Source organism: Hyaena hyaena, unplaced genomic scaffold, assembly GCF_003009895.1.
Source record: "Hyaena hyaena isolate Hyena2069 unplaced genomic scaffold, ASM300989v1 scaffold_1415, whole genome shotgun sequence".
Lineage (NCBI taxonomy): Eukaryota > Metazoa > Chordata > Mammalia > Carnivora > Hyaenidae > Hyaena > Hyaena hyaena.
Window position 1 is genome coordinate 169,807 of NW_024082050.1, and position 26,297 is coordinate 196,103.

At 36.8% G+C, this 26,297-nt stretch overlaps 1 protein-coding gene across 1 annotated transcript in view; it reads right to left on the reverse strand.

The window, feature by feature from the left end:
• LOC120225452 (partitioning defective 3 homolog B-like) overlaps positions 1 to 26,297 on the reverse strand; it is a 314,844-nt gene that overhangs the window by 159,166 nt on the left and 129,381 nt on the right. Inside the window, exons 4-9 of the mRNA XM_039223648.1 lie at positions 19,045 to 19,133; positions 13,728 to 13,814; positions 8,131 to 8,256; positions 5,405 to 5,763; positions 2,940 to 3,079; positions 1,734 to 1,862 (exon numbers count right to left, since the gene is read on the reverse strand). Of these exons, the coding sequence (XP_039079579.1) occupies positions 1,734 to 1,862; positions 2,940 to 3,079; positions 5,405 to 5,763; positions 8,131 to 8,256; positions 13,728 to 13,814; positions 19,045 to 19,133 (930 nt within the window). The remainder of the gene's footprint in view (positions 1 to 1,733; positions 1,863 to 2,939; positions 3,080 to 5,404; positions 5,764 to 8,130; positions 8,257 to 13,727; positions 13,815 to 19,044; positions 19,134 to 26,297) is intronic.

Consider the following 26,297-nt stretch of genomic DNA (forward strand, 5'->3'; position numbering starts at 1 on the left):
TTCCCTTCCCTGCTTTAGTGCAGATCTTCCTAGAGCATGCAATAGGGGAAAGGGAAGAATGGACAAGATGATGTGAAAGAGAAGGAAGGACTGGAAACATGGAGGACAGGGTGTCCTTTGGTCAATACTAAGGAGCATTAATATATGAGAGAGGTGATTCAGGAAGGCTGCATATTCAAACACGAATATAAGCATACAGAACAGACTATCAGGCTTACAGCAGACATGTTAGAGCATATCTACTCTTACCATGTTATCAATGGGAGAATTTTTTTCTAGAGCACGTCTAATAGATGATGGTAAGGCAAGCTCTGTTTCAATATTCTAAGTCACCTATTTTCTTCTTGAAAGGCTTCAACAGTTAGAAACTACTGTAACTTGTAATATTATCACTTCCAAATATTTGTTTTGGTACCAGCTCAAGGAGGGCGGGAAATGAGTCTTAATTATTTTTGCATTCCTAGAACCTCCAACTTAGTGCACAGCATGTACTTCATAGATTGTTCGTCAAATGATACTAAGTATATTAATTCATACAATAACTCCTTACCTATTTTGTAGCAATCAAAACATGTCCTAAATTTTCCCTTTTGCAAGCTAACTACAGTCAGTTTTCTCAACCAATCCTCACCAGTTCTGATGATATAACTCTGGGAACCTATCATATTACTTATATGTACCTCTGGCATTTCATATAAATATTCAAAAGAAATAAAATTTAAAAAGAAGGGGTAATCAAAAGTCCTTTTGTCACATCTATTTCCTTTTTACTATTAGTCATAAAAGTCATGTGAATTTTCTATAGTCTTCTTAAATACATGTGTCAATAATAAAATAATATGTGTTCATTATTTTAAAAATAAGAAAATTAAAATCTCTCATAATCCCAACATTCTGGGTGCATTTCCCACCACTTTTCGGATTTTTTTGTGAAGATATTTTAATGTAATGTGATCATACTGTATATATCATTTTATACTTAGTTTTTAATTTAATGTACTATAAGCATTTTCTCATGTTATTATCAGTTCTCCACAGAGACTACTTTAAGTCGCTATTATATTTCATTGAAGAGCTACCTAGTTATTTACCTAACTAATACCTTATGGTTGTACAGCACCCAATATCTCACTACAATAAACAGGATTTTAGAAAAAAATTTTTTCCACATCTTTGATGATCAGTTTAGGACAGATTACTAGAAGTGTGGTTAGTAGGTCAAAGGACATAGATTTTTAACAAGACTTTTGAAATTCTCTTCCTTAGAATATGCTTCCCAGCCCTCAAGACTAGATTCCCTTGTTACCTGTTACCAGAGCGCCTCACAATTTTTTTTCCTAACCATCATCATTTTGAATACTTGGTTATATTTTCTTTCCTTTTAGATTGCAAACTGCATTAAGGTAGGGCGTGACCATTTTTGCTGACTGCGTCATGCATAAAGCTAACACAGAGCACACAAAGGATATTTTATTTAGCTGAATAATGTTAAATTGCTTCCTTAAAAGGATGTTTGAATTGGTACCCCAGAAGCACTGTTGGCATTTCTCCAACTCACTGCATTATCATTGTAAAGCTATGATACCCCCAAATGGGACAAAATACTTAATGTGATTGAATTTCTGTTACAAATGAAACCTGTGACTTAGAACTCATCTCTCGACTATTATGAATTCACTGGGTATGTTAAACTGTGCACCAAAGATTCGGTGAGACTGTGACCTGAACATTACCAGCTCTCGGGGAAGAAAAGTTCCTTCTTGACGGGCGATGACCAGCGATGCTGTCTCTCCCTGCTTGGTGCTCCTCAGCATGGCCACGAGCTCTTCCTGAGTTCGTCCAGTGACATCTCTGCCATTTACCTAATGGGTGCCATCATATGAACACATCACAACACTTTCCATCTCCTCCTGCCCTAGACGGTTTCCACAAATAAATAGCAACTGGGCTTTACAACCAATAAAGCTCTCAAACGATGAAAAGTGTACACATGGGCCCAAACCAACTATGTCCAAAGTACCAGTACTGCTCTGACCATCATGACTACGTTGCTAGATCCCTTTAGATACTCAGTAATTAATAGTTTCTCCTAGGATATTACATTCTTAGGAAAGGAATTTCAAAGTGACAGCAGAGAATCATTCCTTAAATGGGAAAGATGTTGATGGCGTAACTGGCACCGTTTTCTGCTAATGCTTAAAAACAAACACTGGACCACGATCACATAGCAAATTTCTCTGGAAGTAAAAGTCTTCTGTTACAATTAGTATTCTCCATATTTGAAAATTATAGCCACCAGGTTATGACAGATTATTGAAAACTATAATTTGGAGCTATACTAGATATTTGGTGCATCTTCTTTCATAATCTAGAACTATATAAAAATACATAGTCTTGCTTCTATGCCATGAGAAAGTTAAATGAAACCAGTCAGCTTCAATGAGGACAATTTCTTGAAAGGTAAGTTATCAATATATATTTTGCTAAGAAGATGATGCTACCGAACAAAAATACTTGGGGAGAGGTCTCTTGCTTTCGGGTGTTTCAAATGCCTCTTTATAGGCATGGATCAACATGAGACAGGCTGGCATATTCCTGGAGGAAATTTAAAGAAACTGTTACCAGAGTTCAGCTATAACTCTGAACTTTCTTAGCCCTACTTGCATTTATGATGAATTCCTGGCTGACCCAAATTCCCAGGGACCCTAAGAGGTAGATATAAGGAGAAAATAGGGAAGAGTTTTCAGTGTTACTTATCCTTATATCACCCACTCTATGGGGGGTTTAAAGTCAGGTTTTTTTTTTTTTTTTTATATAATTAAAGTCCTTATCTTGTCTATAGGTGATAATTTTCAATTTTTATATTCAAACCATAAATATTAATGTACTTGTTTAAATATGCAGGATGTTTTATTAAAGATTTAAGTTCCAATTCTTACCTCCAAAATTCTGTCCCCTGATTGCAGGCGGCCATCTTTTATTGCTGCTCCCTTTGGTAAAATATTTTTTACAAAAATGGGACCAGGCCCATGTATGGAAGAGTCTCTGGTAACAACAGTGAAACCCAGTCCTTCAGGGCCTAGTGTGTAAGACCAGGAAAATGCACGGTCACCTTATGTAGAAACCTTGAAGTGAAATCTACCTAATTTAGACAAATGTTGAGTAAGTAAATATTTACATTCCAGCAAATATTCTAAATACACTTCAGTTGTTCTGACTGCAAATACAGATTATAGCTCCTGACAGGCCATGAAGGTTTCAAAGTGAATTTAGGGCCCAATGCAGATGTGTAACACTTTCGTTTATTGAGGTATCAGAAGAAACACCACATGTTATCCATAAACCCAGGAGATTGATTTCTCAGTAAACTATGAGAAGCCAAAGGCCATCTGACATGAGTTTTGTCAGGCACTCTCTCAGCTAGCCTCCCTGCAGCTACCTGCACCTGGGTCTCAATTCCTGGATGCTGAGTCCCATTGTCCCTCCCTCCCTCTTACATATCCAATCTCTCTCCTCCAGTATGTGGTTTTTACTTTGTCTGAAGGTATGCTCAAATATCTCAACCCTAAAGAATGCTTACTTCAATCTTACTTTTCTTCAGCCTTCCATCGCCAATGACCTACCCATGACCACATCCACTAATTTTTCCTATTGTGATCTGTCCCTTTCTCTAGCTTCGACACCTCTTCCCAGTTGTGTTCTTGAAATTAATGGTTTTCATATCTTTGGTTTTCATATCTTTATTTTCTGATTATTTTCCCACCTCTCTGATCACATCATGTCTGTCACTCTCTCATACCCATGGTTTTCCCACATGAACATGAATGTTTCCCAAGGCTTCTACCTGGTACAATTTGTTCTCTAGATTCTCTGCCTTGGTCAGCTCCAATTACCTTCTCCCTATATATGACACCTAAATCTCTTTGTCTCTAATTTCTCTGATGTCAGCTTCCTACATATGACCATGCACATATTTCTACCAGCATTTCAAACTTCACTATGACCTACCTTCTCTAATTCAGATCCTGGGCTTTTCACATATACTCATCTATTAAAATTTCTAGTAATGGTATCACCATTGAACAAACCACTTGCAATTCTCTCTCTCTCTCTCTCTCCTACATCCAGTCACCAGACAAGGCATACATATTATATTTAGACAGATGCAGTGTATCCTTTATTAAGACTTCATTGTTTGATCTCTTCTTCGGTATATCATTCTCCTGTCAGATTAATCTTCCTAAAGTACAGCTGTGATGTCCATATTCTTTATTTTTGCATTTAAGTCTTTCTGATGGAGTCTTAAGGTTATGTTCTGTGTCTGATTTATCTGTCCTCAAAGCACTCGATCCCATGTCTTATACATAGCTGGATAATTTGTATAAAAAATACCCAAAAACCTTGATGCATTTATATGAAAAGTCTAATTGCTAAGCACCCTGGAGAATTTGTACTTCCAAGTCAGTACAGTTTCTTCTCAGTACAGAACTCTTAAGGGAGGACAAAATGTTGACCAGAAGATCTCTCAGAATAACCACTATATCGTAATTAAGGGTATATGCTATTTTCTTTGGATATTTGTTAATGAGTATTTTAAAACTACCTTGTGATCATTAAATCCTGTATTAATTCAGAAAAATTTTGAGCTTTTGGTTTCTTTTGAACTGAATCTTGAAAATCACATCAGATTGCAGAAGGCTGCAATGGGGGAAGGGATTATCAGGAGGTTACAAAATAAACAAAAGCACAGAAGCACATGAAAGCTTATGCGTGTATGTATGTATAATAGTGCATAAATATATATGTATATGTGTTCCCTAGTCTCGCTGACCTGGGCTTGTAATCCATAGAAAAGTTGAAAAAGATGAAGGTAAGGTTATACAGGCTTTTAAAATTAAGTATGTCTTAAAAAATTGTTTACAATGTTGAATTAGCGAAATTTCAATTATATAATTATATATAATAATTATCAATTATAATGACCACATACTTTCTCTTTGAGAACTAAATATTTAGCTTGTATAAAACTATCGTAGAGAATCAGAAATGATATATGCGCTTTTTAGACTTGATCTACAAGGTGCAAAAATCGCTTCTCTTGCTGAAAAAAGGGTTCCACTGGATTTCAGTGCTGCTTTAGTGTTATGTTCTTCTCAGGTTTGGAATGGTTCTTTCCATCTCCCAACATGTCTTTATCATTTTTGTTTTGTTTCAAATACTCTATACTCTCTAGAAGGAATGAATAAAAAAGTAGTACAATTTCAAGAAATTTAAGTTCCCTACTTAAATCTATTCTTTGATACAATTAAATGGAGAATTAACAAAATTAGCCTTAATGCATTTCTCTTAACCAGTTTTACATGTTACAATAATAGAATGCTATTAAGTATAATTTAATAATTACCTTTCTTTAGGTCAATCTTAATTTTCTTTGCATTTTTCTTGCTGCCAAACCCCATGAGAGGGGAGAGTGAGGGAGAGGATGGCTTTCTACCCAGTCTTGGGACTCGGGGGCTCTTGCTTTGTTGCAGGGAAGTCACTGCATCTTCTTCAGGACTCCCTGTTCCTGTGAGATTCACTGTTTTTATTCCGGATATTCCATGCACAGGAGGCGGCAGCTTTGTTCTCAAAACACCATCGTTGTTACCAAAAATGTTAAGTGGTCCGATGACTGATTTCTCATACTGTTCACGGTTTTGAGGTGGAAGCACGTGAAGGAGAACATTCGGGGATTTCATTGCCTGACGGAAGACATCTTGAGCCCTTCAAAGAGAGGGGGTAAATATATAATGCCACCATGTCTTAGCATGGCCCCTAATGCACCCCAAACCACAGCAACGGGAGAGCACAGTACCTCAAGCATAGGAGAAAGTGTCACTATTACTATCAGGATGGCGGCAAACCAAGTACTAGTTACCACTATGACTTGGCCATGAGGTGCCCAGACACTGGGCTGGCTACACTCGCATCCCTAACTGTGCACTAACATGCACAATTCTCTCGTTTAATCTTCTTAACAACTTCCTTAATCTTCTCATTTCCTCTTACATAAGTATAATTCACTCTTATTTTGCAAAATGAAGAAACTGAGGCTCACAGAGATTAAATGACTAGTCCAATGACCCAGAGCTTTTCAATAATTCCAAATCTGAAAGTCCACCAGAAGCAATTACTAGAGTAGATATAAAAGCAAACTCTAATGTTAGATGAAAAAAAAAATTGTATCACTGATCAGATTATCAATTCATTTCCTTTTAGGGCTTTGTTCTAAAGTACAGGTCCTCAGTAAAATGGGTTGCATTCCAGAATTTCAGTTCTGGCACAAACATTTCTTCCTGGAGATATTTACGGTACTGGTTGTGCCAAATGTCATAGCGAATTATCAATCTAATACATACCCTCCCTGCTATTCTAGTATAGAGTACCTGTATTTTTTACTTTTTTGTCTTAGCACTGGGTGTTTTACTTCAGTTTTCCTGCTACCTTTTCTCTCCTTCATCTTTATGTCTCCTTGTACCTCCTGACTACCTTTCCTAGCCTGTCTTGCCAACAAGATCTACATAAAAGGGTTACAGGAAAGCTGGGAGCCAGACAATTCTTTCTTCTCCTCTTTCTCGAAACTCAAGTGATGGTGGAACCCCAGCAGCTATCTGGTGATCACGACACAACTTAACGAGAGCAGCCTCTTAGTAAGGAGGGAAAAGCAGAAAGATGGAAAACGCCTCTTTTGCTGATGCCTGAGGAACTGCCACAGCACCTCTGGACCGCCCTCGTCTGCACTTACTTGTCTTTAGGAAAAAAATAAATAATCTTGTTTAAGCTACCTTTATTTTAGGTCTCTGTCATTAACAACCATACCAAATAATAATTAATCATAATTCCAACTACCATCTGAGTGCCCCTCTCCCACCCACCAACCTCCACTATAACCTTACTTCTCCATGTTGGTAGGGGAGGGGGAGAAGATCTCACAGAGGGAGCTCAAATCCTCTGGTAGTTCCTTGACTGGGAGTCAGTTTCTACTGCACACTACCTTCGTATTGAATTTTTATGAGCCTCAGTTTCCACCTTGCATGCCTATCAAGTCCTTGTAAAAAAGTACAATGGTATTATTATTTTAAGTGTTTATTTTTTTGAGAAGAAGGTTTGTTTCTTTATTTATTTGAGAGAGGGTGCAAGTGAGTGAGAGGCAGAAAGAGAAAGAGAATCCAACAATAGGAAAGGGGGAGGGGGAGAGGGGAAGGAGGGAATGAATCCCATGCTAACAACAGGATCCCAAAGTGGGCTTGGCCCGAGAGCTGAAGTCTGATGCTTAACCAACTGAGCCACCTAGGCGCCCCACAGTCTTTATTTCTTTCCATATTTAAGCAACCATGGTCTTGTCCATGACCACTTATACCACCTCCCCGCGCCAGCAAACATACAAATATTGACAGAGAATGGTGCAGAGAATATATACTGTGAGTTGTTTTGGTCAGAAAAAAGAGAAGCTGGTGATCATTACTAAGGAGTTTTAATTAGTACTTATTCCCTTGTTCTGGAACCTCACCACAATGCCAACATACATTAAAAAAATAGGCATCAGTGCCGCATACTCTAATACTTGGCTATGAAAACTTATTCCCATATCATTTTCATATGCAGAAAAATGATTTCTTGGGGGAGAATATTTTAATTCTTTTTCATTTGTTTCTATTACTGACTGAGTCCTCACTGACATCTCTCACAGACATTTAGGTTTAAGGAAGACTGCAGACACAAGCTGCTTAATTAATAAGCTGAACTAACCATCTGTGAAAAGAGTCATTAAATACCAGTTTAACTGACCCATATCCCAAGCAAAACAAACCCATCTATTGATGATCCAAACAGACAACCAGGCAGGAAGGCTTGCTGTATTCTGCCGTTTACTATTCCTATTCCTACGGCTGACAGGGACATGTGCGGGCTACCTTTGAGCATGCTCGCACATCAGATGCATCTGCAAAGGGATGTCCTGGGGTCATTCAATGGGGACTGACCAGAAAATTCTACCTACTCCCTACTATTCTGACCACCAAGAGCTCAATGATGATTGTTAAGTTTTCCAGGGATCAATACAGTAAATAAAATAATGACAAAAATGCTTACTGAGCAAAGGATTTGTCTACGAGGTCCACGTTGTTGATTTTTACAATACATTCATTTTCATGAAATAGTCCCTCCCGCTTGGACCTGCTGTTTTCTTCAATGCCGCGGATGAAAAGTCCTAGAATCCTAAATGCAAAATTGAGGTTGAAATAGAATTACTGAGTAATAATACACTAATTATTTCTCCACTTGCACCTATTCAGAAGTATTGATTTCTCTTTATGAAATAAATTACGCTTTATATTCAGGCAACTGTTTGTCACTTAAATCCTTAGTAAAAACAAAAACAAAATCCACTGAGAGAAAAAGCCCTTCAGGACAGATAAACATCAACATTGACCCAGAGTCCACCGGGCCACCACTCCATTGCCATGCGGTGTTCTTGGAAAAGGCCCCCACAGCTCTGTGGAGTGAGGACACAGAGGCCTCTGGTTTGGAGACGGCTGATTGTAATAAGTATGTTAGTGCCGAAAGAACCTGAGGCTTAATCAAGGGAGAGGATTAGGTATTCACCATACTTTTGTGCAATCTTACTACCTGCTCCAGCAATTTGCATTTTAAGAAGAAAGCAAACAGTTAAGCACAGATCATCCTGTTCAGTGTAAAAGGTGGTTCAGTCTCATTTGTGAGTGTCCCTGACTTGAGTAAATGTGAGCGTTTCCTTCCGTCAGGACAAAGGAAAAGGAGGCACGGCTACAGGATCAGGACAATTAGTCAGTATGAGCTTGGCATAGAGTAGAAATTAAAAACAAGCCCTAAAAACCTATAGACATTCATAAGCCCTGTCTTCATAGGAGGATTAGGGGAAGAGGGTATGTAAACTGGATCAGAAAACTGAGTAGGATCCGGGTAGGGGGAGAGAAGAATACACATGGTGGCAGGAGGAAGCCTGTGTACTTATGTGGGGTGCCAACGCTGTATAGGGAGGCCACAGCCGCACTGAGGGGCCTCGGACACTAATTGATGGGCTCAATCTAATGAGGCTGGACCAGCAGGACAGCCACCACTCACTGCTTCTGAGGGAGACAGTGACATGATGGGGCAGGGCTCTGGGAAGACTTGTGTGAAATTTCAACCAGAAAGCGTTGGGATTCAGAGAGGACAGCTGGAGGCTAATGGTGCTTTGTGGCTGTGGCTCAGAGTCAGGAGGGAAGGGGCTGAACAAAAGGAAAGGAGAAAAAACTATAGCAATAAAGAATTAGATTGTGTGTGTGTGTGTGTGTATGTGTCTGACATTTTGGTAGGATCTAAAGTCAAAACTATGAAATCAAACTTGTGTATATTTCAGCTATTTCACATATGACATAGCTTCCTCCTGGGCCATGTCAGGGGTGTGCATCCCCAGAATAAGACAGAAAGATACGTCCTTCCAAGAGGAATCTGCTGGGCATGGAGAAACAGCCATCTCCGTGTCCCCCATCCTCTTGTCTTTCACCTTTGCCTTTTTTTTTTTTTTTTTTTTTTTGGTTTCTGCACAGCCCCTTTGTATTAAGTCTCAGACCTGAATAAAATAGGAGGACATTTTATACGTGGATGACAGGGCCATCCATGGAGAAAGAACAGTGTCTAATGAAAGTCAAGGAGAAAACTGTCTTCCTGTTTGGAGCAGCCACACAGTGAGGCCTCTGCCCCCAGGGTCCCAGTCCATTTAATGAGCTCATGTCATCTGAAGACGGCAAGGCAGTGGCACATGTGGTGATATTTAGGTCTCTACTCCAATGGATGGAGGAGAGAGTCATGCCACCTACAGTAGGGAAGGGTCAGGGTCATGGGCACAAGTGTACAGGGGGTGTTATATACGCTGCATTCCTACTTCTATCTTAGTAAATTCACCATAGTCTGTGTGCAAGAGAAAAGGGACCAAAGCTACTATTTGATAAAGGATCTGAGATTCGAATTAATATTTTTAAGACTCTAATCCTACCTTAATCTCATAATGTAATATTAAAAATTGACCTATTCAACATGCAAAAGAAGAGGAAGAAGAAAAGGAAAGAGAACAAAATAGTGTTTCTTTCCTAAATTAAACAACTCTCTAATAGTTCACATTTTGGATTTTTGTTATGGTGGATTCACAATAACATGATCCATTAGGAGGCTCACATGTGGTTATAAACGAGTTTATGTAAGCGATATTTTTTTAACAAGCATTCAAGTCTTCCTTTAATTTAATTCAGTACATCATCAGTCATGTAATGTTACTCCCTAGGATTTAATTTCACATTTTGGGAGATGAATTAATTCTTTCAGGCCACTGGGTTGCAATTTAGCTGGCATATTACAGCTGGAGTATGCCATGTGAACCTCACTGATCTAAATAGCCTAACTTTCCATGAAAAATTTATTGACAGAATAAGCTCAACTGTAAAACCCATGTGTCAGAGGTAATTTTGGTAAAATGTAAAACTGACTGATTTTATTAGTTTGGTTCCTGGCAACGAACCACTCTTGCCTTCTCTATTCCACAGAAGGGATGGACGCCCTCCAGTTTGATTTCATCCAGACCAGTACAAGAAGGCTCAGAAAAGAGTCCCTCACTATCCTCTTTGCCCCAAAATTGTGGGTTGTGGTGGTGGTGTCTTCTGGGACTAAGGCTCTCGGGACTGAAAGACGAATGCTGCTGAGGAATTATAGGCTGAGACGAACCAGTTAATTTGCATTAATGAGCAGTGATAAAGGAGGCTGAAATCCACTGCCCTACAGAACAAGAGGGGTGACAATTGCTTCTTTTTCTTCTAATAATCATTTAGAAACTAACCCACCCACACTCCTTGACCCCTTCTGCTTTTCTCACTGTATCACAGGCCTTGGCTGCTCTACAAGCTTTGCATTTTTATCTAAAGTGTCCTCTCCTTACATTACGTGTTATTCCTCACCCATCCTTCCTTCTCTGTCATATTTAGCTGTCTTTACTATGAAACTAAGGTATACTAGTCTATCTTTATTGAAAAACAATTAGATTTCATGCTTTTAATTCTAAAAGAAAACCATTAATTTCTTTTTCTTAAGTCGACAAAATGAAATTGGTTTTAATTTGCAAAATTCAGTTTTGTGTATATTTGTTTCTTACTGTGGAAGCCAAGGGGACTCCATACAAGTGGCATTCAACACCCTATGCTGTGCGCCCTAATGAATCCGTTGAGGCCTTATCTAGTACAGCCGCCGCTGTACTGCACTCAGATTTTCCTATTCAACAACAGGTATGGGAGTACTTTTCTAAAAGAAAAAACTATACATATACACCTGAAGAAATTGGAGGCAAAGTCAATTACAGTAGTCTTAGTAAATAATTAAATGTAAATTCCAATTTAAAATAATGACACAAGCCAATAAAAGGAAGGAAATTAAGAACTAAGTATACCACTATGACCTTAACTCACCCCCGCCCCTCACCCCCAGTCCCTGTGCTCACACACTGAAACCATATGGCATTATGAAGTCAGACACTTGTCTGACACGCTCTATACTCAGTTGCATCTAAACACATGGGTTGAGTTAAGTGTGCTGTTTCAGCCTGTACTCATTACTTCTTAACTTTTATTGGCTCATGTCTCCACTCCCATATTATTTTTTATGTTTTTTAATTAAATTTCCTTTCTATAATACTAATGGAGAGCAAAATAATATATATAGAACTATTTCACCAAGTTACTAAACAGTTGACCATGAATTTATCAAAGTTCATTTGTGAACCAGGATTTTTTGCTTTAGTCATGATATTAATAATACCGATAATTTACACATTCATATGTTGTTTTACAAAGAGTTTTCATATTTTCAATGCCATTTAATCCCCATAACCTTGATGTGAAGTAGGTATTCACAAGAGGGAAGCTTAGAGGACTTGCTCAAAGTTATGAAAGAGAGAACACTGAGATTCAAATCCAACTGTTCTGAATCCAAGTATAACACTCTTTCTATTCTCCAAGGCCTATACTAGAAATCTGAACCAGGAAGGAGAAGGGAAAAAACCAATACATTTTGGTGTGTTTCTCTCATTTGTTGTAAGAGAAGGTGATTTCTGGTCTGTAGGGTCAACTTGTTTTCCGAACTATTGAAAATGAAGTATGGTGACTGTCACATTGTACATTTCTTCATGTTTTGGAAATTGGGATGATCTTGTGTTCTATTCCGATTTCATTAAGCTAAAGGGCCTGGTAATTTAACCGCTCTGGTATTTCACAAAGCTCTATCGGTACACTTCTGCCAAAAGCCATTAGAATTTCTCATGACAACTGGATAAATACTCTTCCTGTCTATCAAAAACAACCTCAGCTTGTCCCGTGTCATAACCCATAACATTTATAAACAGGCTTATTAACACATACAGGAAGTGAAACAATAAGAACCACTAGCTTTTCAGTTCATTTCTTTTTAGAGTTCATTCCAGGAAAAGCTTGGCATCAGATGTTATTTGCAAAAAAAGGTGATGACTTTGCAATTACAGGTAGCAGATGGCTACCTGCTGAAAATGATGCCAACAAAAATATCATGACTAAATCTACTTTCCTGCTATATGGCAGACTGAACTGAATAAATATTCAGAATCAGTAAATTAATACTATATAACCTTTGGGAAAATTTTTGCTCTAGAAAGAGCAATGGAGTGCGGGGGTATAGTTCAGGATTTTGTGTGACTTTGAAAAAAATCAATGAATTTTTCTGGACTTTGCTCTCCTAAACTAAAATAAGACACTCTGCCCTTTCAGTGATGCATTTAATATAAGAAAAATTAAATTAGAAAATTAATTAAAATTATATCATGGGTGAGAAACTGATCTTTTAAGAAAAGCCGTTTCTTTTAAGACAGCCTTTGTCAATATCAATCTAGTGCTAAAGGCAGTCATCTTCTTGAACAATGACATAATATCTGATACTAGTCTTGTAAAGTTGTTAAAAGAATACTAATATTAACTCTCAGACACATACTTTAATTTCCATCAGAAAATCAAGTTTTATATTCAGTTAGGTGGACATGAATTTCAAGAAATGCTGACAGTTAAATTCTCCTTTGCCACTGCGGATTTGACAATATAATTTCAAAAGGACATGGTATACTGTTTTTAAATGATTACATTTTATTTTAGAAAAAATGAGCACATTGGCATTTTACTACTATACTTAAAATCATGAAAACATACAGCTTCTGATATAGCCACTTATAATGCTAGAATATTTATTATCCTAAGTTCTATATACCTGAGCAGTATTGGGAAATACCAGTTGGGATCACTAAACTCACTTTTGAATTGTATTTAGGAATATAAAAAAAAATCCGTGGCAATATTTGTCCAAAACTATGTTAAAATCTTTTCCAAGCATTCTGTTTACTACATGTCACTGATAAGAACACTTTAAGAAAATACTTCAAAATTAATTGTGGATGCAGAAATTGTGATATAATTTCTTTTCCATGGTGTCCTTTAAGGAAATGGCTTTGTTTCCAACACTTAAGTAGCCAACAGACGTATATACTGAGGCATCTGTCTGAATGACGGAGATACATATTTAATCCTCCTCTGAAATGTGTCTCGGAAAATGAGCTGAAGTCAAGTTTTTCATTAGCATGAGCTTCTGATATAAAGAAAACATCTTACCTTCCACTCAGAGATGAAAAGAAAGGCACTACATGTATTCCCAAGGGGCCACCTTCCCCAGAAATCTCCACTGTTCTGGTCATATCACTGGGGCAGGAAAAAAAAAAAAAAAGAGCACAGATGAGACTCTTAAAAAAAATGAAGCATAGTATAGAAAAACACAAAATTTAGGATTATATCAACTACTGTAAATTCAACAGCAGAGATGAAATCAAAGGAGTATATGATCTGCTGGTATGTTCACAAGATCCAGGAAATAAAAATTTTTAAGACTATCTGATTTCTAATTTTTTTTCCCTAGAAGAGAAACAAATGGAAATAACGACCCATAAAAATAACTTCATACTTAAGTTAATCTGCATAAATCAACATATTTAAAAGGATGTACACAAAAAATGAAATTTCTCCCCATTGAGACATACTTGAAATTACTCGACAGATGATAAAATACATGGAATTAAGCTTATCTATGCTTAAGCATAAAGTAGGCTCTCCTCCTCAGAACAGGAAAATTGAAATAAAATATATATTTATCAGAAAAAGCACAGACTTACATTTTACAACAGTGAAGCCACAGTTGGTAATACATATGGGCATGTTTAGAGCATTATAAATCAAAACTCAGACTTGCCTTTCAATAAGGCATCAGTTGTATTCAATGGAACAATTCTAAATTTTCACCTCCTACTTTTTTTTTAGAGGTAGAGAAAAGAGTTGTAAAGTCTGGAGAAAATGTATTATAGAAAGAAATAGAAAGCCTGACCCGCCTAACCTACTCCAGATTAAGGAGCGAATGAGCTAGAAACATTAATAGAGAGTGTGTATGACTGAAATATATATGACACTGGGAAACTTTGAATAATAAAGAGTGGAACTAACAAGTTTTTATGAAGATGAAAAATAATAACCGTGAACAATTATCGGCTCCTTTAATCCCACAGACAGAAAATAAAATTGCCAGAGGAAAAATGATAAAGTTGAAGCAAACATCCCTGTTAATGGAAATTGTAAGCAGGTCTCTTTTGTTTCCTATTTACATGAAAATGACCTGAAACTGGATGTCAAATTAAGAGCTACAGCTGTTACAAATGCTTCTCTGTTCCAAATTGAAAGCGGTGAAATTTTGGCCCCTTGCTAGAAAGTTGAGAACAGCATATGAAAGCAAAGTGCCTGATGAATTCCCTCTGCATGCAGTGCTCTCTGAATTATCAGCAATCTATAATGAATATATTAAATATAGTAAATATATTCTCATCAGTGGAGTAGGCTTATTTTTAATGTATTTTTATTGCAAACTTATTATCATTAGGAACTGTAAGAAAGAGCATGTCAGTTTCTAGCATTTGTGGAATATGAGGGAATTTCAAATCCGATAATAAATTTCAAATGCGATTTGCTCAGATATTGCAGATATGTTTAAAACTTGTTCAGTCAAGCAGGTTATATCAGAGGCCTCGAATAAAAGTTAGAAATAAAACAAATCTTAAAGCAATAATATCATGTGATAAAATAAATTCTTCTTGATAGTTCTGGTGTGAGAATACAGATATTATATAAATACACATATATATGAAATACTATGTATAGGTATACATTATATGCCCTGAATATAAAATATCTGGTGGACAGAGAAAGTTTTATAGCTTTTAATGGACCACAAAGCAACAATTTTTATATAACAGATTTATAGTGCATTCGTAGGTATTTGAGGAAGAATAAACCCAGAGTATTAACACTCTAGGCTAACAGTAGTGTTCTAAAGACTTTTAAAAACAAAGACAAAAATTTTGCTTAATCATTAAAACTTTTATAATCATTAAACCTTTATAATGTATTTTTATACTTTTGCACCTTAAAACAAAACACAAATCTTTCTTAATAAATCCATTAAATATCCACATGCTGATAGATAGCACTTATATGTATTATACAGAGGCTTTTGGAATGTATGTGTTTAGCACAGAGTTCAAAATTTTGGCTTAAAAATTTTTAGGATGGCTTTATGAATTTTTTGTCTATTTTGCAAATATTTCTTTACCTAGCTCAAATCCCCTCCTATAAAACATAATAACTTTTATTAAGTCATTTTATGTCATTGTGAAATGAGTGAAATCTGGAGATGTGTCAAGGAATAGGTTGGGAATGAGGCAGAATTTAAGGATGAGGTGAAGGCCTTCTGCACATATTGCTTGCTGTTAACACACACACACACACACACACACACACACACACACGCACCACCAAATAGAAACCTCTTGCTTCATCATCTTAAGATCAAGATAAATTGAGTAGTGCTTCATAAGAGATGCATGTTGTAAGACTACTTGGAGAACTAATAGTAAAATTTCTTTAAATAAATGTGTTAATGATGGGTGAGCAGTTAATAGGTATGCTTATGATTTATGGAGCAATGTGTTCTAACCATTTACTGAACAAATACACTGCTATCATGTTCCAAGACCTGCAAGAAGTATCAGGAATCCCTTGGAGGGTTCCCAATCTTATACGGGAGAATGACAGTTAAAATAAACTGTAGTGTATGTGACAATCATAACTGCATTAGCAATTAATATTTATCCAGTCTTGCATTTAACTTGCACTGTGCTAAGTGCAACTATCTGTGATAAATCTCATTTAATCTTCAAAATAATCTATGTGATCATGTTACCCATTTTCCATACCAAAATACTTTAAACAGGTTAGATAATTAGTCCAAAGTTACATAGGTAGTGTTCAAACTCAGGATTTAATGAAGTCCAAAGGTCCAGGAGTGAAGGAATGGTTTGATGAGTGCTGTGGTTTAAGAAGTTGTACCTAGGGTGATACAGGAGATCAATTAGGATAAAGAGAAATTGATATTCAAGAGGAGAGACAGTAGGTTCCTATAACAGTCTGAGAGGGAAAGAAGGCTTGATCAGTAACTCTTGGAATTAAAACACAGGAGGCAGGTTCAAAACATTTTGAGATGGACTCTGGAAATAATTTACTGGCTTCTATGTCACCTACACTGAAGTGAGGCCAAAGCCCTATCCTTGGGCCAAACTCTGTGGGATATCACGTTCCCCTTGCCCCAGGAGAATGCTGACCATGTAACCCAGCCGAGAGTGACTTCCTAATTTCTCTTCATTTGTTTCTTCATCATCCCATACCAGCTGGAAACTATGCCCTCTCCTAAAATTAGAATCTCCAAGCTTTCAGCTGCTAGCTGTGCATTACATTCACATCTTCATCCTCATTCTCATCCTAGCCCTATCCAAAAGCCTACAAGCGTTGGGACTTTGCACTTACTCTACTTTCTGAACTTGACCTCAACCTGATTTCAACTCATTTCTCCAAACTGGTGCTCACCACATTAAGTAATGAAATGAATAAAACACCAAAGAATAAAAGAATAAAACACCATGAAATAAAACACCAAAGAATAAGGGAAGGTGTCCACACCAGATAACACTGGAGTCTGAGAACTTGGAGAGAAGTGTGGTGGGAATAGATTGGGTCTCTAGAAGTTATTTAAAAAAAAAAAAATTATATCTTTATTTATTTTGAGAGACAGAGAGTGAGCAGGGGAGGTGAGAGAGAGAGGGAGACACAGAATCTGAAGCAGGCTCCAGGCTCTGAGCCGTCAGCACAGAGCCCGATGTGGGACTCAGACCCACGCACAGAGATCATCACCTGAGCCGAAGTCAGACGCTTAACTAACTGAGCCACCCAGGCACCCCTTATAAGTTATTTAATTACTCTAAATTGCAATTTATTAGCCTACTAAATGTGATAAGACTCTTGCAAAAAAACTGTTTTGATCATCAAATTACACATATGCATACATATATTTTAATTAAAGATTTTTTTAAATTCTTATACTCTATTCCCCTCAAATCTTTGTATCTGGAGAAAGTTTAGCTAATTTGTTCCTGTAGGCATAAATCAAACAACTGTTCACTCAATAGCATCTATCTACCTAACATTTAGCCAAGACGTTAGCAAACTTTACAAAGAGCAAACATTGAAAAAAATGAAATTAAAGGCAAATAGAAGAAGAGTATTACATTCATTATGCCTACCTCCAAAACAATCTTATCAAGTTTCTCAAAAGACAGTGCCCAGGAGATTTTATATACCAGAATTTTAATATTGTGCATCTCATTAATCAAAGCAATATAATCTAAATAGAATGACTATGTCATGTGGCTATAAATTGTAAGCTTAAGGAAAGTCTGCATAGTATATCAGTGTGACAAAGGATGATCACCTATATATATTTTTAAAGCTAATTCCATGTAAAATGCTTGGCAACTATTAGTAACTGGACTGAATGAAGAGAGTATGTTGAGTAAATGAAAAATTGAAGGATCATCAATGTCAGAAGCATCACCTCTGAGTGCTGAGGCCAACAATTCTATTAAACGTGGAATTACTCTCCTGGTACAAAATGTGAAGCAACTTAGAAAAAATGATAGTAAGCATGGTGGTGGTGGTGGTGGTGGTGGTGGTGGTGGTGGTGATGGTGGTGATGATCAGCCTCCTCCTCCTCATCATAACAGAGATAATGGTGATAGTGGTACACAGTAATAATGGAAGGAAGCCAACAGCAGCCAGTATCCCCAGGGCTTACTCTAGCCCAGGCACCATTCAAAGTGTTTTACATACATTAAATCATTTAATCTTCAAACCTACGCTCTAAAGAAGGTTTCAATATTATTTCTGTTTTACAGACTGGAAACTAAAGCAAAGAGAGCTGAGTAACTCGCTTAAGCTCATAGAATGGTAAGCAGCAAAACTGAGCTGAACCCACGTAGTAGTGAAGGCAGAACTAGAAATCAGTGCAGAACAAAGAAAATATTGGTAAAGGAGAGAGCAAAGGACTTCATACAATGAGTTACTTACATTAGAAACATGAAAGATCCTGGCTGATAGACTGGATTCATTTTATACACATTAAGTAAAATATTGCAAGATGGTTACAACACAATGCAAAGCAATATTCAAGGGGCTAATGTCCAAGTAAAACGCTCAACCAGAATGAACTCTGAAAATTCACTTTAAACTGTTGTTCAAAGGGGACAAAAGCAACTAAGAAATCCAGGTTTCAGAAAAGTTGAAAGACTTGGAGGCTAATTCATATATGTTTGTCAGGAAGTTCTTATATCATAAAAGGAAATAAAAGAATGACTAATTAATTTTAGAAATGGGAAAGTTTTCACTCCACTATTCTACTTATCTTGATCTTCTCTATAAAATAAACACAACTAAAGCCTGTTAAAGAAACAAACATCAACCTGAAATAACTAGAATATTCTTATGCACGTAATGAGAATACCTCAATGCATCCTTGGTTTTCGGCGATGTCAGTAGTTCTGTCTGTACACCATTCATAACTTCTCCATCTTCTAAGTTCTGTGTGGAATCCTGTAGTCAAACAAACCCATAAGCATGTGGATGCTATGCATATAGAACTGAAAATTTGAATAAAATATCTCAATGTGAGATAGCAAATGGTTTTCCTCTAGATATATACAGTATGCTCGAATTCCTTTGAAGACTGGAACAGGTGTTAATCTTTTCAGGGCTTTCAATGTTCTTTTCTCTCCCATTTGGTTTCAGAAATACTCAAATGGGCCATTTATACAAGGCGATATGTTAAGAGCTTTGGAATACATCATTTAGCTTCCTGCTACTCAACCATAAGCTTTTGGGGCTGTGTGTTTTAAATCAGCAAGGAAAAGGGGTACCAAAGGGAAGGTGTCACTGACAGGTGGTGATGTAGTAGCTTTAATGTACTGTACTTGGTTTGCACCCCCTGCTGACACTAAAAATATAAAGAAAGCAAAAATTCACAGAAAAAAAGTTGCCTGCCAAGGTCATTTCTGTCAAAAGTATAACAGGATTGCAGCAGGAAAAGAAATTTGGAGTTCTTATTTTGTCATAAGACTTTCATTCTGAGAATGATCTTCAGCAGAGAGTAACTAAAATTAACCATTTAATTTCTAAAATGGTAAACACTCTTCCACTACAGAAAGGAAAAAGGGTCAGAGAAGTTGAGTACTCCAAGACAGTGGCAAAGTTGAGTTGGATGTTACATAGGGAGAATGAATTCCAAAAAGCAAGCTGGTTTAGAGTTTCACTTGTAAAGCATGATTAGATATCTGTTAGGCTTCTGAACTGTACTTTCACAGAGTGACTCTGCAGATACACTGCTCTTTGGAAGCAAAGTCACAGTGCTCTTCATGGACTCAGGTTTTATCAAAACAACAAACCACCCGGAGAAAGAAAGACCCATTGTCAACAATCACACCTATAAATAGAGCACTCATGGATCTGATAGCATCATTTCAACAACACAAAGACAATAGATCAGTTCAGAGGTTGGGCATAAAGTAATTAGGTTAATATCTTGAAGAAAACAAGATGTGGAGCCACAACTCAAGCAGTATGTCACTGTGAAATGAGTGAAATATATTTCACTTTTAGACTGAGTAGCAACATCCACATAGGTTTGTGGGTTTTGTGAAGGACTTGGTCTACACTAGATTTTTTTTTTTTTTGATTTATTTTCCTTTCCACAGACAGAAAGATAGGGAAGAAAATCTAAAAGGTTAAAGCACACTTTTTAGTTTAGGGCACCCAATCTTAAAAGATGAATGTTATTAAAAGCTTTCAAATATTCATATTATTATGGAGGGCTTGATAGATGCTTACAGAGAAAAGAGACAGCTGGGTAGTTTACAAAAATACTTAGGTAGACAATTTAACAAAATATTTGAACTTGCAACTATTGCACATGTCAGAACACTTGATGACGGCGTTTATCGGAATTGTATACTTTCTTACCTGTCTCTCCTACAAAAGAGGAAGTTCAATGAAGGGTAAGGGCAGGTCTAGTCCTCTGCTAAGTACACAACACACAGAGCTCATTCAGGGAGTGTTAATGAATGCATGAGTAGAATGGCATTGGATTAGTTTCCAAATGCTGTGTAATAAATTACCCCCAAATTAAATGGATTAAAAAATGCCCTATTCTCTCTCATAGTTTCTGTGTATGGCTTCTATTTAGAAGTGGCTTCTTCGATGGGGGAGTTCTGGCGCAGAATCTCTCATGAGGATGCAACATCTCAAGATGTCAACAGGGCTGCAGCCTCCATCACTGAGAGGCTTGACTGGAGGGGTTTAAGACCTATAATTTTTTTCTTATAGAAGTTTTGTTATAATTCACATAAACCTTTTATTAAAAGTTATTTAATTTATTTAAAGGTTATTTAAGGGTTGTTAAGCTAATCCATTTAAAAAGTACAATTCAGTTTATTTTAGCTTATCCACAGAATTTTGTAATCATCACCACTATCTAAATTTAGAGCAATTTCAAAACCCCAAAGACAAACTGTGCACCAAAGAGCTATCAGTCCCCATTCTGCCTCCCCCCACTCCCGGAAATCACTAATTCTGTCCCTAATTTACCTATTAATTTCTGTCCCTAAGAATTTACCTATTATGAACATTTTATACAGACAGAATCATAAGACATGTGGCTTTTATCGCTGAGCATGAGATTCTCAAAGTTCATTCATACTGTAGCATTGGTCAGTATTTCACTGCATTTTATGGCTAAATACTATTCCATTGTGTGGATACACCATACTTTGTTTACCCACCCATCACTTGAGGGGCACTTAGGTTATTTCCACTTTTTTTGATCATAAGTAATTCTGCTATGAACATTTACCCACCCAAACTGTTCAATTGTGAAATAATGTTGCTAAGAACTTAATGTGCTTTCATTTCTCTGATATATACCTACGGTGGAATTGCCAGTCATATGGTAACTCTGTTAAACATTTTGAGGAACTGCTATACTATTTCCAATGTTTTGCACAATTTTAATCCCTATCAGCAATATATATATCAGGTTCCAATTTCTCTGAATCTGCACCTTATCACTTTTTTTCTTTTTTAAATTTTAGCCATCATAGTATGTGTGAAGTGGTTTTTATTTTTCATATCCCCAATGGCCAATGATTTGTATTTCTCTATAATGACCAATGATGCTGAGCATTTCCTAATATGATTGTTGGACATTTGTACTTCTTCTTTGAAGACATATCTAAATGTTTATCATTTTATTACTGAACTTTAAGTATTCTTTAAATTTTCTGTAGACAAATTCCTTAGATGTATGATTTGCAAATATTTCTACCCATTTTGTGGGAGACATTACTTGAAATTTCTCAATGTGCCATTTGAAGCACAGAAGTTTTTTTTTAATTTTAATGAAGTTTAATATATCTTTTTTTTCCCCCTTTTGTTGTTAGTGCTTTTTGGTGCTGTATCAAAGAAACATTGCCTAATACAAGGTCACAAAGAGATACTCCTATATATTCTTCTAAGAGGGTTTTTTTTTTTTTTTAAATGCTTATTTATTTTTATGGGGTGCCTAGGTGGCTCAGTTGGTTGAGCGTCTGACTTCGGCTCGGGACATGATCTCATGGTTCATAGGTTAGAGCCCCGCATAAGCTCTGTGCTGACAGCTCAGAGCCTAGAGTCTACTTGGGATTCTGTCTCCCTCCCTCTCTGCCCCTCCCCTGCTCACACTCTGTCTCTCTCCCTCTCTCAAAAAAAAAAAAATAAATAAACATTTTATTTTTATTTATTTTTGAGAAAGAGAGAGAGGGGAAAAGAGAGAGAGAGAGCGAGAGAGCAAGCACACACGTATGTAGGGAGGGTCAGAGAGACCATCTTAACCAGGTCCACAGAGTCAGAGCAGAGTCCAATACAGGGCTCGATCTTATGAACTATGAGACAGTAACCTGAGCCAAAATCAAGAGTCAAGAGGCTTAACCAATGAGCCACCCAGGCTCCCCTCTTCTAAGAATTTTATTATTTTAGCTGTTATATTTAGGCATATAACTATATTGAGTTAATTTCTGTACACAGTGCGAGGTAAGGGTCCAACTTCACTCCTTGCATATTTAGTTGTGACTACACCATTTGTTCAAAAGACTATTCTTTCCCCATTGAGTTGTCTTAACATCCTTATCAAAAGTCAACTGGGCAAAACTGTAAAAGGGTTCATTTCTGTACTCTCAATCATATTCCACTGATCTATACATGTGTCACAGTCTTGACTGTATAGTTTTGTACTAAGTTTTGAAATCGGGAAGTGAGAATCCTCCACATTTGTTCTTTTCCACCGTTTTTGCTATTCTCTGTCTCTTGTATTTTCATATAAATTCTAGAATCAGAACAACAAGTTCTGCAAGAAAAAAATAGCTAGCTAGATTTGGGGAAGGATCACATTGAATCTGCAGATCAATTTAGAGAGTGTTAGCATCTTAACAATATAAAGGCTTTTTATCCATGAACAGTTAACAGTGGCTATTAATTAAAATAAATATCTTTTTCATGGATATATATCTTCAGAATGTCAAAGAAAAAATTGGGATATATGTTATAAAATTTTAACTATTTTTGCCTCTTTTTCTTTATTTCAAGTGAAATTTTCTTATTGACTTCTTGCTAAGGTAAGAAAATAACACACTTTCTGGTTCGAATCAACATGTGACAAGTTAAAATAACTTTTTCTAGTTCTAACTAGATGGTAAGTAAAGGTTCTATTTATGTCAACAACATACTTAATGCTCTGAGTATGGAAATGTCAATTAGAAACTGAAAGCAATATTGGGCCAATTGCAATGTGATAATCTGCTCAAGGGTAATTCTGAACTGACTGCAGTTTTACAGCAATCATGTCAACAGCTATAGACTTAAATAAAAAAAAACACACAGGTTCACAGACTTATATGTCTAAGACAAAAAGTTCTATTTTAAATGTAGCATCAAAAACTCTTTGCTTTTCCACAACTATCAAAAAAGGGCAGTTACTATAGTTTATCATCTCAACTAATGGGCAGTGTCTGTCACTTGCCAAAATCATTTCTATATATTGCAATAACAGAATCCTTTGATATTCTCTAGAGATGGGGCAGGCAGACAGAGGCCCGGGGCTTCCTGTAAGGACACAAAGCCAATTCCGAATTGACTTCAACAACAGGGCTTCAAGACTTATAGACAACAACAACTTATTTCTTGACAGGGTCCAAAAGATCACTGTTTTCCAAAAACTGCAAAATACTTGACAAGCAATAATTTAAGAGCATTTAGGCTTTTCCTTCACTAAACTGAATGGTGAAAAGTCACGAAATCACACATATCTAAAAATGAATTTTTTCCCCTCATAGCTTATTTAAATAATGTTGAGAAAAATCTGTAGAATCTGACTTTTAAATTGGGAAGTAAAGGGACAAAATTAATCTGATTATGAAGAGCTAGGGGTATAAACAACTGGTGAACAGCCACTAGATTTCTTCAACTTGAGACTTGAGAAATATTAATTATGTGATTTCAAACCCCCATCTTGCCCCTAAAAATAGTCAGTGGTTTGGGAAGTGCTACACTTAATTTTATTAATAAAATTATTTTCTTAATGTTAACTTAAAATAGAGAGATGTGTTCCACTGCATAGACTATAAGGGTATAAATCAGCTTCAAAATTTATTTTGCCTCCCCCTTTGGCCCACATTACAATTCTTTGCTCTCTAATAAAGGGCAGCGGGAGGTTGTATCTGGCTGACCAGGCAGAGGCCTTGAAAGAAGCTTGCCCTTTATCTCTTTGATCAGAGTAGGGAACATATCCTGTGTGGCTCTCACAACAGACAAGTTTAATTACTACAATTTTTAAAAAGTGAACATTTTTAGCAACACTTTCAGGATCACGGGAGCATTTCTGACAGCCAGAATGAGTTGGATTTAAACATCACTGCACTATTTTTAGCCTTAAAATCAACACTTACATAAATATTCCCAAACCAATTAGCAGCAGCTGGAAAGTAAAGGTGTTTACATTGAGTTAGCACTACTCTAACAACTGCAAGGGCTCACAGGCTGCATGAAAGGGGCCCAGCACTAGGCAGGGCCTCCTCCCCAGGGCCAGCATGGTGTTAGCACCAGGCTATCATTTCATATCTCAGTTGGTAGAAGTCACCAATTGTGTACAGGAGAATGTGTTCATGATGTAGCCTCATTAAGTTATACATCCTCAAATAAACTGAACACTCTTGATAAAATTTTGGGGGAAGAAAATGCTACCCAACTTCTCATTGCTTTTCCCTGTCTGACTACAGCTCTACAACAATGCTGAAAACAGTTGTACAGCTCAGTTTTTCATGTCTCAGCTGAGAAATAAAATAGATGTCCCGTTATCAACAGATGTCTTTAACTTATAGGTGAAGATATACAGCCTTGATATCTTCTCCCTCAACATAACTTCGCCATATTTGAAACCACTTGCCCACAGTTTTAACTGCAATTGAGTTATGTTTCAAAGCTCAGGTGCATATTATAGCAATATTTGCATTCTCAAAAGCCAACTGTAAGTTTCTTTTGAAATTGCACATGAATTTTAGAATGAGAGTAATAGAAAAATTATACAGAGAAGATTTGAACGTCAGGTTACGTGCCTGATGTTCATACATAAACATAATGCAAATTTTAAAATTAAAATTCTGGGCATAATTTCAGAATATTTGTTTTTACATTTTAGAACAAGAATATCTGTGCTAAGTAAAAACAAGTTGTATTTGGGAAGCACACATATGAAATGATCGTGCATTTTGGTAGTCAAGTGCTGTTATTCGAGCTTGACCTAATATATACTCTTCATGCCTTGGGCAATGCCTCACCTTGGGAAATCTCTCAGTTGGCTGCATAGATACTCTCTCAAACTGCTTCACTTCTAGCAATTTAACATGTCCATAATTGACTTTATATAGATTTTTTTCATATCTTTATTTACATATATTATATATTAGATTCTATATCCATATGTCTAGAAATTGGCAAGAATTTCAAATTGCAGATGCTGAAAGTGTTAAATTTCAAGTTTTCTGGGGCACCTGGGTGGCTCAGTCTGTAAGCGTCTGACTTCGGCTCAGGTCATGATCTCACGGTTTGCGGGTTTGAGCCCCTCATCAGGCTCTGTGCTGACAGCTAGCTCAGAGCCTGGAGCCCACTTCGGATTCTGTGTCTCCCTCTCTCTCTGACCCTCCCCTACTCATGCTGCCCCCCTCTCTCTCAGAAACAAGCAAACATTTAAAAGATTAAAAAAAAAATAAATTTCAAGTTTCTTAAGAATAAGGACTATTTTATTTATTTTGCTTTTAACAGTGATCCTCAAACTTTAGCATGCATTAGAATCACCAGAAGCCTTGTGAAAACAGATTATTAGGGCCCATCTGAGGTTCTGATGTCATAGATTAAGCCCTATGAGTCTGCATTTCTAACAAGTTCCTGATGCTTCTAGTCAAGGAAGCACACTTTGAGAAACACTGCCGTATAATAACTAGTGCAGATTTTCAGAAATCCTTAACGGTATTAATTAAGCACTGGAAAGATTGGTTCTGATGAGCTAGTCTAGTCCATTCCTTTTATAGCTGAGGAAACTGAGCCCCAGGAAGATTACGTGACTACTCGTTTTTACTTAGACAGTAACAAAGCCAGAATCCAGGATTCTTGATTTTCAGT